General features: G+C 36.8%; 1 protein-coding gene across 7 annotated transcripts in view; it reads left to right on the top strand.

The window, feature by feature from the left end:
* BRAF (B-Raf proto-oncogene, serine/threonine kinase) overlaps positions 1 to 16,735 on the top strand; it is a 175,907-nt gene extending 159,172 nt beyond the window's left edge. For 2 of the 7 annotated variants that reach the window (XM_055334939.1, XM_055334941.1), the window contains exons 17-19: positions 89 to 223; positions 3,783 to 3,936; positions 9,514 to 12,785. In XM_055334939.1, the coding sequence (XP_055190914.1) occupies positions 89 to 223; positions 3,783 to 3,936; positions 9,514 to 9,797 (573 nt within the window). In that variant the 3' untranslated portion in view covers positions 9,798 to 12,785. Of the gene's footprint in view, positions 1 to 88; positions 224 to 3,782; positions 4,276 to 7,199; positions 8,398 to 9,388 lie in introns of those variants that run through there. The other 5 variants (XM_055334944.1, XM_055334945.1, XM_055334940.1 and 2 more) reach the window with 4 other exon arrangements.
* Positions 16,736 to 17,138: the final 403 nt, after the last annotated feature.

Below are 17,138 nucleotides of genomic sequence, written 5' to 3'. Positions count from 1 at the left end.
CTGCTTGTTGAATTTTCTATGTTTATGTATTTTTCAGTTCATCAACAAGGTTGTATGATTTGTTGTTTTTTTTTTTTCCCTTGCCCAGATAATTTTTATGGTGGGACGAGGATATCTTTCTCCAGATCTCAGTAAGGTACGGAGTAACTGTCCAAAAGCCATGAAGAGATTGATGGCAGAGTGCCTAAAAAAGAAAAGAGATGAGAGGCCACTCTTTCCCCAAGTAAGAAGCTTTATGTTACCTAAGAGGATAGGCTAATACTCAGCTGTAGATTTTTAAATAGTTTCTAGAGCATACGTTTGTATTTTGTGAATTTGGATTCCACGTGATTATGTGCAGGCAGCAGATAAGTAATCACATAAAGATGATTTTATGAATTTGAATGGTGGTACATCTAGAAATTTGGAATCTCAGTACAAAATATTCAGAATGACTTTGATTTTGTTTAGCAGTTCTCAGACTTTTTTGGTCTCACAATCCATTTACACACTTAAAAATTATTGAAAACCCCCAAAGAACTTTTGCTTATATAAGTAATAATTGACATTTTAGAAATTGAAACTATGTGTTAAAAATATTTATAAGTTGAATTAAACATAATAAAACCATTACATGTTAAATAACACTTTTGTAAAACAACTGTATTTTCCCAGACAACAGAAAAATGAAAAGAATGGCATCATTTTACCTTTTTTGCAAATCTCTGCAAAAAAAAGACATCTGGATTCTCTGCACTTGTGATGTTGCAATATTTTGCACGATGTAGCCTCTGAAAACTCCACTTACACTTGCAAAATAATGACAGTAAAAAGGCAAATAATACCTTGGTGTTATTATGAACATAGTTTTTCTACATATTACACTTTGAGAACTGCTGCTTCAGTTCCTCCTGGTGGTAAAACATTCCCAGCTTCCCTTTAATACTGAGTCTGGAAAAAAAACAAAAACAAAAAAAAACACTGAGTCTGTTGGAGGAGCATTTTCAAATAGGGCAAAAAGTGCCACCTGTTGGCACTGTCTGCCTTTCTCTGATTCTTGGAAAATTACCATCGCTTTTTATCTTTTCATGGCATAAGGCTAAAGCCCTTACATTAACAATCTTTAATAAGCCTCACAAACTGCAACTAAGTACATGAAGAAGCTGAGAAAGTTTCGATATGGAAGATATTGTAATATAAATTCAGTTTTTTGTGATGCTCAGGAAGTTCCTGATAGCGCTGTATAAACGAGTCTTGATAAATCAGTACAATTTTCAGAGGGGTAGGACTGACTCTGTAATTACTAGCTACCATAATTACTGAGTTGGTCTTTCTTGAACCTTATTATGCTTTTAAATACCCACTCCTAGCTGAATCTCCTAAGACAAAAGTCACTGTTACAGGAATACATGAATCTGTTATTCCCATCTAACGCATTAAAGATTGAATTTGTGATTTTAACAAGTCTCTAAGGGGCTATCTCAGAGTGGGTAGATACATGTTTTACATATTGGAATTCTAAGTTACTATTTCTTCGAGGAAGAGTTTTTTTTTTTTTTTTCAACCCAGAAAACTGCTGGTTGTTTAAAACTATCAAAGTAAAAGGACCAGTGTTGTTGGCCAATATCAGCAGGACCCTGGTATCACATTCTATTTTCATAGTCCAGGTACTAGAGTTTCCTGTTTAACATGCTTGATGTATATTAATAATGTAAATTATATCCACAGGCCCACTTTTTTATTTTAAGATTTTATTTTTTTTAAGTAATCTCTACACCCAGATTTGGGCTCAAACTTACAACCCCAAGATAAGAGTTGCACACCCTATCAACTGAGCCAGCCGGGCACCCCTTATAGTCCTTCTTTTTAAGTGGTATTAAAGGGGACAAAATGTTTATACTTTTAAATATAAATTCTTTGTGTGGTATCTGAAAATGAAATGGATATCTGAATTTTTCAGATTGCTGAGGGATGCTCGTTTTAAGTATTATTTTTAACTTTTCATTACAAGATCTCTTTTCACACTACACAGAAACACAAACTTCAGATGGCTAAAGATTTATATATGTGAAAAACATAACTATAAGAAGTCATTTTTATTGACCTTCAGGTAGGAAAAGCTTTCCTAATAATAATAAGAAGCGAAAATCCAGAAATGATAAAGGAAAGAAAGATCAGCAAGTCTGACCACCTTAAAAGTTTTTAAAATTCTGTGTAATAAAAATACTATTGCAAAGTAAACACAAAAATAATTATAGCATGTATAACAAAGCATAAATACTGGTATTATGTAAAGGCCTCCTACAAATCAATAAGTAAAAAAGATAATAGAAAATGAGCAAAGCATATGAACTGGTGATTCACACAGAAATACAAATGGTGAATGAGCTTAGGATGTTAAAAGTTCTGGGACAGTCAATAAAATGCAGAGTAACAGTGAAACACATTTTGATTTTCTCTCTCAGATTGGCAGTATCCAGCATTGGGAACCGTGTTGGGAAGTAAGAAGGGCCCTCCTTATAAATTTTTTAACAGTATTGTTGGGATTGTAAATTGGTTTGGCCTCTTTAAAGGACTTGGTACAATTCATAAACTCCAAATATATATACATTTTGCTCTGGTAATTCCACTCTTAAAAACGTATACTACAGAACCTGCTTCCACAAGTGCTCAGATACATACGAGAATGCTTACCATAATAGGAAAAATTAAAGACATAGAGATCAAGGTAGCTCTCTAGATGGCATGGAAGTTAGCGAGGGGAAAGAAAAGCAACACAGAAATATATGTGTAGTATGATACCACTTGGATGGTGGTGAGGGTGGGGATGGGCTCTGTTTTCATATGTGCATGTTTATGCATAGGAAAGGTCCAGAAGAAAGTATAGACTCTTTAACAGTGGTTACCCCTGGAAGGTAGGACTTATACTTTTTCTGTATTATTTGAATTTTTATTTGTGTGTTATGCTTGTAATTGAAGATGTTTTGTAACATTGCTTCTTTGCCTTATACTAATCATACAGATGACAGTTTAACTTTTTAAAAAGTTTTGGTAGCTCAGAAACATAATAATAGTAATGGCTGCTAAAGTTTTATTGAGTTCTTACTATATGCCAGGCATTGTGCCAAGCCTACACGTATGTCTCATGATTATGAACATCCATCATACTGTCTGCCTTCAAGAGTCATAACCCGTTTCTCTGTACCTTAAACTATGTGGCATTTCTACGTTTTGTGTGTTGGTGTCTATTTGTAGTTTGCCTGTCTTTCCCACTCTTGGATTGTCACCTGTCACTTCTCACTCCTATGCCACTAGCAGTGTGGGTCATCAGGTCCTACTTTTAATTATGTTGTGGAAGACATTCCCCCATTACTAAGTTTCTTAAAGAATGAGTTGCTCTGATGATTGTGTTTGTGAAGTCACCCACTGCTTTACTGATTGATGCTTCATCTTCTTCCCAAAAGGGACTGCGGTCTGGGAGAAATAGGTATATAATTGGTTTAAAACTTATTATTATTTACTGTTCCAAGGCTGGCAAATGATCTAAAATGTAAATAAAAGCTAACTATAGGTTGTTTTCCCCATTCATTTTACAGAGATTAAAATTATAGGAGTTTGGTCGTTCTCTTTTCTTTGTAAGGAAAAATACCAGTTTCTTAAGTATTTTTTCAGGCATTTAGGATAAACCAAAAACAATGTAAGATTTCAGGTGCTTTCTTGTAAAGTATGATGGGGATTTTAAAGATTAATAACACCTAGATTTTCATTCTACCTTTTTTCTTTTTTTCCTTTTCCTTTTTTAGATTCTCGCCTCTATTGAGCTGCTGGCCCGCTCATTGCCAAAAATTCACCGCAGTGCATCAGAACCCTCCTTGAATCGGGCTGGCTTCCAAACAGAGGATTTTAGTCTCTATGCTTGTGCTTCTCCAAAAACACCCATCCAGGCAGGGGGATACGGTGCGTTTCCTGTCCACTGAAACAAATTAGAGTGTGCGAGTATAGGGCATAGGGACCAAGGAAATGAAAATATGTTTGTTTATATATTTGCTAAATTGAATAAGATCTTTTTTAAAAACGATGAGCCGAAGAATGAGTAGGTTTTTAAAGACTAGGTATCATTATTTCCAAATCTAAAATGTAAATTTAGCATTGGATTTTCAGCATCCAAGCATTTTATAAAATGCACAGACATGGCTAAACATTTGTAGTACCTCTTTCAGAGGCTTTACTTCCTGTTCCACATCTGTTTATGGGCTTATTCTAATTATTAAACTTCATTTAAACTTTTCTCATGCACCTTTTGTTGTTGGCTATCACATGTCCATTAGGGAGTCCCAAGAACAGCACCACTCCTGTGCATGGATTTGCAGGTGGACGGTGACAGTAGATTAGCCTGTGTTAGGCAAGGCAACCCAAACAGATCTAATTAAAAACTTATGAGAGTTGAATAAGTTATTTTTATTCTTAATATTATTTTCTATAACTTTTTATTATAATTTGGAAAATATGCTTTATTCCTCAAAGGAATAGACTTTATAGACTTTATTTCTATAACTTTTTATTATAATTTGGAAAATATGCTTTATTCCTCAAAGCAGTAGACTGAATTTCTTTTTACAAATTACGAGTGCAGGTAACCAAAGATATTGCTTAGGAATGACATATTTGACATGAGTAATATGCTTGAACTTTGGATTTTTAGTGACGAATGTTAAAAATTGGAGTTCTTTTTAAATAATATTTTCCCATACATTAAGGATGTCTTATACACATAGAAGTTGAATTTCCTTACAGATGCATTGTTTCCTCCTCCCCCAAAAAAGCTTCATAGAATTCTGTGAGAAGTTTTGGGTTTGTTTGTTTAGATATCTTTAGTTACCAAACAACCAAGTAGTGGACTTCTTAAAAATTATTATTACTTTAGATTGTACATACCTTTCATGATACCTGTTTTAACAATCACCTTATCCATGTGTCATAAAATTCTTGTGCTCCTTATATTCTTTGCCCAGCAGGGTTCTTATGAATGAATGCTATTCTTTTTTTTTTTCTGTAGCCTATGTAGCCTACTGTGTGAAGTATTTATTAGTGCTTTCTAATATTTACCTTTTCTTGTGTAGAAAATGACTGTACTGTGGCAGTCAGTATACTCTTACTATGAGCCAGAATCTTACTGGGAATCAAAAGTGAAAGGAGCAGTATCACTGTCATCTTACCAAAGAAATTATCATGTCTACTTCAGAGTCAGCACCAAAAGCCAGCCACTTAAATACATTTTCATTTATTTAATTTAGAACTATGGTGATTTTTAAATATAACTGGTGGTTCGGAGCTATACAGGCACATAGACAACATCTGTGTTTAATATCATCCTTTGAAGCCAATAAGAAAATTGGGAAGACCTTAGTGATAATTTAGTTTTTAAATATCACAAATAAGTTTTTAAAATACTGTATTAATTTGAATGGATGAGATTTCATCCAGGAAAACTAGTCAGTGAGAAGAAGCATGGCATACCTTTTGCCTCTCATTTGGGTAGTTTGAAATAAGTAATGCCATTCATGTTGCTCAAAATTGATTCATGCCTTTCAATTAGGCAAGAGTAGTGGAAAAGAACCTCTCTCGTGTTTTCAAAAATAAGAAAGAGAAAGGCATGAAAGAATGGAACCTGTTGGAAAAAAGATTCTAAATTAGTGCAGGATTTCTAAATCCTCTAGTGATATTAAAGATATGATAGTAATTACTAAATAGAGTTTTGTCCATCACGAATTGAATAGCAAGCATGTAGCTAACAAAGTTTTTACATTGGTCACTGGAATGCACAAAGGTTTGGACATTCTAAGGCACAAGAGTCAAAGGATCTTTTTACTGATCGAACTCTTTCTATAGTTCCTCAGTGTACTTGCTTCACTCGTATTGTCCTTTCTTTGCTCACTCCTTTTTTCTGCTCCTATAATTCCCCACCCGGACCACTGCCCAACCCCCCACTCTCTACATTTGACTCTTTTCAGTCTCCTTTGCAGAAGGCATTGCTGGGCTCTTAGAATCTTAGAACAGCTCAGAAATTCCTTTATGCCACCTTGCAAGTTTCAGTGGCCTTCAAAGGGCCACCTAGCAGTTTTCTTTCCAAACTGAGCCAACTAGGAGTGTTGGTGGAAGGACATGAACAATATGGTAGGGCAAGATGTTCATTAAGTAACATGGATGCAGAGAAGTAGGGAGTATATTCTAGACATACAGTAGTCTCCGTTTCTGTTGTTTGTTTTATACTGCATTTTAGATATATTCTCCAAATAAAAATATCATTTTCCTAACCATATGTAGAGTTAACCTTTCTGACTACGTAATTGAAACAGAAAGACGTTCATTCTCTTATGACTGATTGCTTTTATTCCTAAAACCTCAGCCCACAGATTTTTTATTAAAGTTGATTTCCTTTTTCAGCAGGCACCCTTTTTTGTAAAATTTGTTTTATAGTTTAGAAGTTTTACTGGTCAGTGACGGGAACTAAGATTTTTCTTCTTGATTTTAAGTAGTTTAGGGATCACAACAGATAAATGCTTTAGGTTATTTTCAGGTATTAAATGTTGTATTAGCCATTTACATTCTAAGCGTTAGTTAAAGTCATTCTCTTTAAATTTTTTTTTTTTTTTTTTTTTATGATAGTCACACAGAGAGAGAGAGAGAGAGAGAGGCAGAGACATAGGCAGAGGGAGAGGCAGGCTCCATGCACCGGGAGCCTGACGTGGGATTCGATCCCGGGTCTCCAGGATCGCGCCCTGGGCCAAAGGCAGGCGCCAAACCGCTGCGCCACCCAGGGATCCCCAAAGTCATTCTCTTTAAATAGTGACTAACACACCAGCTTAAATGGCCTGTCTCAAGTGAGTCCCTCAATTTAAGGAAATGAGCTGCTTTTTTTTTTTAATATTATGAAATGGGTACTTCAGACTAAAACACTGTCAGTTACAGTCCTATTAGATTGAGAATTATTAAGCATTTCTAGAGTACTTTTTATTTTACTCCATGTTTCATCGCTCCTGTGGTAATTTCTCTTAAAATTTAAGAAGTCCAGTGTGTCTGAGCCAGAATGTTTGTCATATTTTTGAAACTTCGTAAAAGGTCACCACAAAGAAAGAATGAGAATTACTCTGGTTTCAAATGAATGCCCCCCCCCACATCTAAAACAGTGATCGACTTCTGTGCAAATTGATTTTTCACAGCGTATTTTATCTTGAAGAAGTATATAGCAAATTACATGTATAATAGCCACTGAAATACATTCAATTCCGGAATAAAAGGTAATGTATGTAATATCTTAAAACTAGTTAGTAAAATCCTTAGATTTCAAATAAACAAATCTTAATATTTGAGATATTCGAAATCACAGGGCCTTCCCAAATGTTCTCTACCTCAATCTTAAATAAAGTCAAATGGAAAACAGAACTTAGGTTATTCTCAACCAGAAAGGTTAAAAAAAAATTTTTTTTTTCATTTTGGCCTCTGATTTTTCAGGCAATAATTAACATAACAAAATTTTCAAAAAGTCATGTAGTATCCTGGATGTTTCACTTCAAGTAATTCTTACCTCAAATAAAATAGGATAGGAGGTGGGATAATAGAGATTTCTGGATATGCAAGAAGGAGTATGCCTTTTTCCCCAAAAGCAGATCCATTGCCTGTTATGCCCATCTTTCCTTAAATTTCTCCGTGATTTCAGGACATCTATAGAAAGAGTCTTATTTTATTGATCCATAAACTCTTGAGTTCTTTTTGTCTTTTTTTATTCCTGGATCTAAAGTCTTCTTATGAAATAATAACTGCATTCCATTAGAAGCAGTAGACAATGGTAAGATGGTCTTCAGTGTTTGCTTTATTAGTATCTGATTTGGAGTTTGTTGGTACGAGTTTGTACTTTGGGAGACTGTTTTGTGTTTTTTTTTTTTTTTTAAAGGCTAACCTTTTAAGTTTGTAGAGTAGAACACTGTTCAAAGTGGGATGTCTAATTATCATAATTGGAAGCGCATGACGATTTTTTAAAGTTATTTTTTAATGTGGTATATAAGATCTGACATAGAATTTTTATCACTTTTGATATTCTCACTTAATAGATTAAAGTCTAGCCATATTCTAAAAACTGGAAGATTTTTTTAAAAAATAAAGATTTGCAAGTAAATCCTATTTTCACATTGACTTCCTTTAATGAGATTCAGATTCTGCAGGATACAGTGACTACTAATTAGAATGTTGAAAATTACCTTAAATATATGAAAATACTAGAAAAAATAGCAACCTTCAAACCACAATGTACTTAAACCATAAGCAAAGGTAGTGTGATTTCTAGTCTCTGTTCACAAAATAGTCTTCTGTGGTTATATTCTTCATAATTGGCTCTCTGTGGTCTTAGTGACTTGGCTTTTTTTTTTTTTTTTTTTTAATCAATGCCATACTCCCTCCCTAGTCTTTTTAACTTTAAATATGAGGTAATGATTCTTTTATCCTTCCTTGATCTTTTGACTCACAATACTGTGGTTACTTGCTTGGTGAAAGGAATCCTTAAATAGAAAGAGATAGTATCACCATCTGCAATCCAATTAGTATTAATACTCAGAGTGGGAAAATAAATTATTATTGAAAATTATTTCAGGGTATATTCATTGTTAAGACCACCCCCACCCCCAGACTTGCATCATAACAGTGCCATTTTCTAGCTGTGAGATACCAGGCAAATTACTCCACCATTCTAAACCCACGCTCCTTTGTAAGTTTAGAGAAGTAATAGCACTTGCCTTATAGTGATTATGAGGCTTAGATGCAAATATATGTAAAGCATTCAGTGAGGCACCTGGCGTATAACAGGTACTCAGATGGTTGCTAATATTATCAGCCTGTGATCTGGGGGTTCAGTCAGCCAGTCATTAGCAATCTGTTGTTGTTGGGAGGACATACCAGTGTCCTGTAGTAGCCAGTTGGCAGTCAGAGAGTGGACAGGTCACTCCTAGATGAAATCCTGTGTTGGTGTCAGTGACTGCTTGGACTTGCATCATTATAACAATGGAAATGAGTTGATAGTTGGGGGAAAGTCTTCAACAAATCAACCTTACTATTTTACAATCCATATCTGAGAAATTTTGTTCATTGGAATGGTTTTTCAGCTTGATTAGAACCATAGCATGTCAAATCCAAATGGGAAATTACCTGTAGACTCAATATTTAATTGGCAAAACTGAAGCATAGTCTATATACTATAAACTATCTTCTTTTATGGATTTCGGCCATTTTTGCTTTTAAATCAGTGATGATGTTGCTAGCTTTGTAATAGTTAGCGAGTCCCCTTTCAGTGAGGCTTTTCTAGATCTCTTGGTTATTTGAGATAACTTTTTTAAAATTAGCTCTTGTCCTCCCTCTACAGGAGAATTTGCAGCCTTCAAGTAGCCACACCATCATGGCAACAACTACTCTTATTTCTTAAGTCTTGTGTTCGTACAATTTGTTAACATCAAAACACAGTTCTGTTCCTCAAATCTTTTTTTAAAGATACAGAATTTTCAATGCATAAGCTGGTGTGGAACAGAATGGAATTTCCCATCCAACAAAAGAGGGAAGAATGTTTTAGGAACCAGAATTCTCTGCTGCCAGTGTTTCTTCTTCAACACAAATACCACGTGCATACAAGTCTGCCCACTCCCAGGAAGGAAGAGGAGAGCCTGAGTTCTGACCTTTTGATGGTCAGGCATGATGGAAAGAAACTGCTGCTACAGCTTGGGAGATTGGCTGTGGAGAGCCTGCCCGTCAGCTCTGCCCTTCTAACCGCCAGATGAGTGTGTGGCTGGTCACCTGACAGGGCAGCTGCAATCGCCAAGCATCGTTCTCTTTCCTGTCCTGGGATTTTGTTGTGGAGCTCTTTCCCCCTAGTCACCACCGGTTCATTTCTGAGGGATGGAACAAAAATGCAGCATGGCCTTTCTGTGTGGTGCATGTCCGGTCTTTGACAAATTTTTATCAAGTGAAGCTCTTGTATTTAAATGGAGAATGAGAGGCGAGGGTGGGGGGATCACGTTTTGGTGTAGGGACAAAGGGAATGCTGCATCTTTTTCCTGACCCACTGGGTTTCTGGCCTTTGTTTCCTTGCTCACTGAGGGTGTCTGCCTATAACCACGCAGGCTGGAAAGTGCTGGCACACATTGCCTTCTCTTCTCACTGGGTCCAGCAATGAAGACAAGTGTTGGGGATTTTTTTTTTTTTTTTGCCCTCCACAATGTAGCAAGTTCTCAGGAAAATACAGTTAATATCTTCCTCCTAAGCTCTTCCAGTCATCAAGTACTTATGTGGCTACTTTGTCCAGGGCACAAAATGCCATGGCGGTATCCAATTAAAAGCCTACAAAACTGCTTGATAACAGTTTTGAATGTGTGAGACATTTATGTAATTTAAATGTAAGGTACAAGTTTTAATTTCTGAGTTTCTCTATTATATTTTTATTAAAAAGAAAATAATTTTCAGATTTAATTGAATTGGAATAAAATAATACTTCCCACCAGAATTATATATCCTGGAAAATTGTATTTTTGTTATATAAACAACTTTTAAAGAAAGATCATTATCCTTTTCTCTACCTAAATATGGGGAGTCTTAGCATAATGACAGATATTTATAATTTTTAAATTAATGGTACTTGCTGGATCCACACTAACATCTTTGCTAATATCTCATGTTTTCCTCCAACTTACTCCTACACTACATCCTCCATCCTCTTTCCAGTCTTTTATCTAGAATATGCAACCTAAAATAAAAATGGTGGTGTCTCCATTCATTCTCCTTCTTCCTTTTTTCCCCAAGCCTGGTCTTCAAAAGGTTGAGTAATTTGGCAGCTGAGTTCCCCGGGTAGAGAATAGCGCAATTTTATTTTTATTTATTTATTTTTTTTTAGAATAGCGCAATTTTAGTGTATTGGGTCTGAGGAAGGGTGTTTGAAACCTAACATCAGTTTTTATAGAAAGAGCTGCTGTGCAGGTATTAAAAACGTCATTCTTTTTCTTTGCATAAGTGGAAATTAGAACCCAGTTACAGCTTCATTGGCCTTTACTAAAGGGTGGCATAAACTGCAGTAGTCACAAAGAAAGTGACTCTGGATGTATTAATGGCAAAGTAATGACAAATACCTCCCTTATCATGAGTCTATAGAATCTCTTGCCAGGATTTAGGAATGTAAATCAAATCAAATGTACTTACCCCAACCAAGCAATGTAGCCAAGGACCTTAAAGATATTACACAGAACCTATAAAATAAATCAGGGAATTAGAAGTTGTTTTTTAAAAATCTCAAATTGTAACTGACCCCACTATCTTTTAGCCATTAAGCTCACTGCTGTTCGATGCTTTTTGCTAAAATATGTGTATCCAGAGGAAAGCCTACTGAAAATTCTACAGGCTTGTGAAAGATTATCCTAGTAAAATGGAAAACATCCTAAAGTTGTTAGAGTTTGAAAAGCAGTGTGTTCTTAAGTCCTACATGAGCAGAGACAATTCAGAAATTGCGAAGATTCATGCTGATTGGAAGAGCATCTTGTGTGCATAATGCTGCTTCTCTTTTAAAAGCATCTTTTTACATATGTCCCCATACATGCTTTTAAACTGGTGGTTGTATTCCCTTTACCAAGATTGGAGAGAGCTCGGTTTGAAAAGCAGCATGTCCTGCGGAGCAGCTGGCCGCTTGGCTGCAGGACACCTCCACCCCCACCCAGGGGGCAGAGGCCAGCACAGGCAGGGGTAGAGGATGACGGAGGGGAGCATAGCATTGGAAAGGTGACAGCGTTGTTTTCTTCCATCCTCTTTAGAAGAGATTGCTCTCCCTTGAAAGCAGGGAACAGACTTGGTCTCAAATGAAGTTATGTCCAGCCAGAAGTCAGGCTCAGGGTATTCTTGGGAGATTTTTATAGAGCCCTTAAAAAATAAAAATAGAATTTTAGTATTTATCCCCTTTCTTCCATCAAGTAGTTTTTTCTCTAGTTTACAAATGACATGATAAAGGGGTTTCCTCTTATTTTTTTGATGTTTAGACTACAGATAGACTTTTTGAGCTCCTAAGAAGATACAAGGAAGAACTCCTTGTTTGTGCAAAGCACTTTATGAGTCATTTGTATAGATAGAGTGTGGCTGCATCACTGACTGTCCTGAAAGATTGTAGTTGCCTGTCTTTTCCGTAAAGTGGCTGCAGTGCCTTCTATGGTGTATTTTATTTTGGGTAAGAAGAGGTGAAGCCTTCTGAAGAATTTGAGAGCAAACACAGAAGATTGTTTCAGAATATGTAGTATTCCTGATGGACTTTTTTGTCATCAAACTAGAGTCTAGGGCCTAGACTTTTGCCGCTGAAATAACATTGACCAAAAAGTAGTTTATAAAGGGGATTTGTGAATAGAAAATCCGGTGTGATCATTTGTACTTCACTGCACCTTTAAAGAAGATTCTATCTGTCAAATTCTGGTTCCTGAACATCCAGTCCCTGGTTGCACTTACGATCTTGTAGGATATGCTGGGGCATCCTAGGAGATAAAATGCCGTATGATACATACATATTATATTTTTGTTGCTGTTAGAAGAGAAAGAGCATGACATAGTTATAAAGAGGTGATGGAGACTTGAGCAGTGTCCACTGGAAACTGTAAATATTTCCTCAATTCTCCTTTGGTGCAGTTCCAGCTCTCTGGGCACACAAGGCTCTCCTCCAGTCAGCTGGGAGTGCTGCACAGGACCCCCCAGGCACCCCTCCCCAGCCTAGGGTCCACCCCATCTGGCGTCAGCTTGAAGCACACTGCAGGGTTCGGGTGACCTCTTCAAAAAACTACCTCCTCAGGATGAGGTAATGAATAGTTACTTATTTTAAAATATGAAAAGTCAGGAGCTCTAGAACATGAAGATGATTTAAGATTTTAACTTTGGCGTGTCCTTGTTATTTGAGCACTCTCATTCGGTCCTAAAGGGCATTGTGCGTTTCAGCGGTAATAACTGAAAAATGGAGCTCTGAGTTTCTGAATGTTGTTGCAAGTGGTGCCAGCATCTGTTTCTCGGGGTATGTTTCAGAATCTTCACCTTAAGTCAGTTGCATGAAATTAAGTAGTTACAGTAACAGTTCACTAACAGTGGTACAATTTTCGTTTTCAGTAGGCTTGGCAAGATAATACATCTTCATGATGAGTTAGCCACAACTTCATCACATGCACAGATACTTCTATTGAGAGACTGCCCAGCTAAAAAGATAGATGATTCCCCATGATTCTCTTCTTTGTCTAAGGTTGGCAGTGTTAGCACTAGAAAATCAGTACCTTGGGACTAGCAGATTTCAACCAATAGGCTATTAAAAAAAAAAAAAAAAGTAACCGTACATGGAAAGTTTACTGAGTATAAACAGCAAATAGCTTACAGGTCATACGTTGACATGGTGTAGGTGAGGCTCTAGAAAAATACCTTGACAATTTGCCAAATGATCTTTACTGTGCCTTCACGATGCAATAAAAAAATTCTAAAAAAAAAGGCTAAAATTTTAGCAGAAATCAGTGATTTGTGAAGAGAGCAGCCACTCTAGTCCAACTCAGCTGTGTTAATATTTTTTAGAGCGCAATTTAGACTGCAGAGACATGCACTAAAGGGTTTATAGCCAAAATCATTTAAAAAATGAGAAAACACAGGTAAATTTTCAGTGAACAAAATTATTTTTTTAAAGTACATAATCCCTAGTAGAGTCAGATATATTTATCACATAGAGCAACTAGGTTGAAAATTATAGTTCAGTGACATTTCTAGAGAAACTTTTTCTACTCCATAGGTTCTTCAAAGCATGGAACTTTTATATAACAGAAATGTTGGACAGACATTTTAAGGAATTGGTGTAGTTTGGGCGTCAGAAGTGCTATATGCTGGGCAGCAAACACTTCTCGAGCGTGAGAAGGAGGAAGCTAACATAGAGGACAGGATTTGATTTTATCAGTTTCCAGAGTACTGCTGCCAACCTAAACAGTGATTTTTCAGATTTTAAAATGTAAACTTGCCTCCCAGGACATGTTTGCAAATTATGTGGAACTGTCCTGCTGATGGTGTTCAGGGTGCCGTAGGAACCAGGTGGGGCATTGGAATAGTTAATGACGTGGCTGGTGGGCGTGAATTAGACACACATCATGGTGTGCTTTTTGTACCTTGCATTTCTTGCCACCCCCAGGTAAAGGTAGTGCACTGTCCAGCAAGTTCCCGGATGTTTTACTAAGTTGTATTACTGATGCCCATAGGTTGTTGAGCACCCAAGGAGTGCAGTAGCATCTCTGCCTGATTTGTATATTGGCCAGGGGAGAATGAAGTGGCCAGTATTGCTAGCTCTGGTAAAATTGAAAATATTGGTAAGGTTTTTGTTTCATCAGCACACTAGAGAGTAAGCTTTGTTTTGTCTTAGTTCTCCTAGGCTCATATCTTTTCAGATAACTTATTTTCACTTCTCTTCAAGCAAAGACATTGAAATTGAAATTTAGTCCTAAATTTTGCCAGTGGCAGAAAGGTTAATTAACAGTTTCTATCGGGATTTTTAAGGTAGAGGAGGACAGAAACATGAAGTCTTAAAATATTTAAGATAACACTGCCTCAACGTGCACAGGGATGGTTCATCCTCACCTCAAAGTGATTAAGTAGATCTTTTATTTCAACATCCACAACTCTCAAGCTGTTAATATTTTAATCCTTTTTTATTTAATTTTTTTTACCCTTTGACTCCCTTTACCCAACTGTTAATTTAGTTTTAGTAATTACTAAATTAGTTTTATTAAAATGTTTAATTTTATTAAAATGTATAATTTTATTTAACAAAATTCTGTTTTGACTAATTACAGTGATGTAACCAGTTATGCATGAGGACACAGCCAATGTATCTGGGGTGTGTGTGTGTGTGTGTGTGTGTGTGTGTGTGTGTGTGATGAGTTTGTTTTCTAAGAATTTTGTAGATTGAAGTACTCTTGGCAAACAACTGAAATGTTTATTTGTGTTAGTATCAAAAACAAGATTTGTGCAAACCATCTGCCTCTCCGGCAGGCTGAGCATCTTGTCCAGCACTCCCGAGCAGCTGGCTCTCGTCACAGGCTGTAGGGAATTGGGCAGGAAGTTGGCTGAAGAGATGCAGCAGGGGAAGGGCTTCATTTACTGGGGTGCGTTGTGGATGGGGGTTCTAAGTTGCCTATTAGTACCAGCTTTGTGTTGAAAATTATTCTGTGTTGCATTTGTGTGTTAAGCCTTTTTTAACCCACATGTATCTTGGTGGAATAAACTTCAGATTAGCATAAACAGCAAAGCTCACAGAGTAGGCACAAATGTAGAGAAAGTGGACCAAAATGGGCTGGGTGGGGGGAGGGTGTGGGAGTAAGTCTGGGGCTAGGGAAGAACTGATGTGATGGTGGGAAATAAACTATAATTACCTGAAATGTAAGAGTGCAATAAGTGTGCTTTTTATTCTAAGCTGTGAACAGTTTAAAAAACGAACATTCCTTCCTAATACATTTGTGTATGTTCCATAGCTGATTAAAACCAGCTATGTAAACATAGAATCCCTTTTTATTCTTAATTACCAACATGAGTGGCTAAACTTTATGTCTTATTTATCTTCATGTTACATTAGTTTACATACGGGAGTGTGCGTGCGTGCATGTCCGTCCACGTGTGTGTGTGCGCGCGCACTGTACCCTTTCCCTCCTTCATCTGGAAATGAATTCATTGGGTCCTCTTGTTCTTCCTTTGGCCATGCCACAGGTTATGGTCTTGACTTAGCCTTCATGATCCTGCCTGATTTCAAGGACTCTTATCACAGTGATACGTTTTTGTGGTGATCTCCTCTGTTGGTTGTACACTCGGACCCTTCCTCACTCAGCGGTTGCCGCCTTAGGAGCGCACAGCTGATCAGGGGCTCAAATCTGACCATTCCTCAATATAGGTCCCGTTGAATTCTAGGTCAGTACTTAGGATTGCTCTTTGGTTTAAACCAAGAAAAAAGGAAAACACCCTCCCCCCATTTTCATTTACTTCTTGGTTTGAGGACAATTCTTCTGTAAGGGAGAGGAAAGGGAAATCCTTCATGTTTTAACCACAGTGAATCAATGTCTCCTGGTTTCCCACTCCAAACCTAATGGCGATTCACATATATACATTCCTCTCTCGCTCGCTGCCAAAGGTTTGGGTTTAGTTCACTTCAGTTCCACTCGAGCATTGAAAAGATTCTCATGGAGTCTGGGGTGTGCCCAGTGAAAAAAAAATGGGGACTTTTAAATTGTCCACAGACCTCTTTATACCTGCTTTGCAAAAATTACAATGGAGTAACTATTTTTAAAGCTTATTTTTCAATTCATAAAAAAAGACATTTATTTTCAGTCAAATGGATGATGTCTCCCTCTTGTCCCTTTCTTAACCCTCAATGTTTGCTTGAATCTTTTTTTTTCCCCCTTAATTCCTCCCCCTACCCACTTCTTGATACTTTGGTTCTTTCCTGCTCAGGTCCCTTCATTTGTACTTTGGAGTTTTTCTCATGTAAATTTGTACAATGGAAAATATTGTTCAGTTTGGATAGAAAGCATGGAGAATTAAAAAAAGATAGCTGAAATTCAGATTGAAGAGATTTATTTCTGTGTAAAGTTATTTAAAAACTCTGTATTATATAAAAGGCAAAAAGTTCTATGTACTTGATGTGAATATGCGAATACTGCTATAATAAAGATTGACTGCATGGAGAAGCCTTTATTAAGATTCTTCTTCTAGCACCATCACATTCAACAGCGTCAGTAGTCAGGATCCTGACAGTTCTTCCAGGCAACGCGGAGACGGAGAAATCTGTTTCATATATGTCACTTACTGCTTTTTGGGTAGAAGTTACTTGTATGGAAAAAAAAAAATTTTTTTTTTAAATATTCTTTAAGTTGTCGAGATGAGCGCCTGCTATGTTGTATGCACTCCTGTGGTGGGGACAGCCTTCTTTCCAGTGTTGGTGATGCCCTTCAAATACTCTCTCCTGCTGTGACCTGACTGCACCCCTGCAGGGGGCTCAGCTCAAGTGTTTGCCCTAATTGAGTCACTGAAGGAGTCTTGTCAGAAGTTCCCCTTAAAATTGTATCTTTACACGCTTTTTTGACACAATTTCTAAT

Source organism: Nyctereutes procyonoides, unplaced genomic scaffold, assembly GCF_905146905.1.
Source record: "Nyctereutes procyonoides isolate TBG_1078 unplaced genomic scaffold, NYPRO_anot_genome, whole genome shotgun sequence".
Classification (NCBI taxonomy): domain Eukaryota; kingdom Metazoa; phylum Chordata; class Mammalia; order Carnivora; family Canidae; genus Nyctereutes; species Nyctereutes procyonoides.
This window is presented reverse-complemented; position numbering and strand designations above follow the sequence as displayed.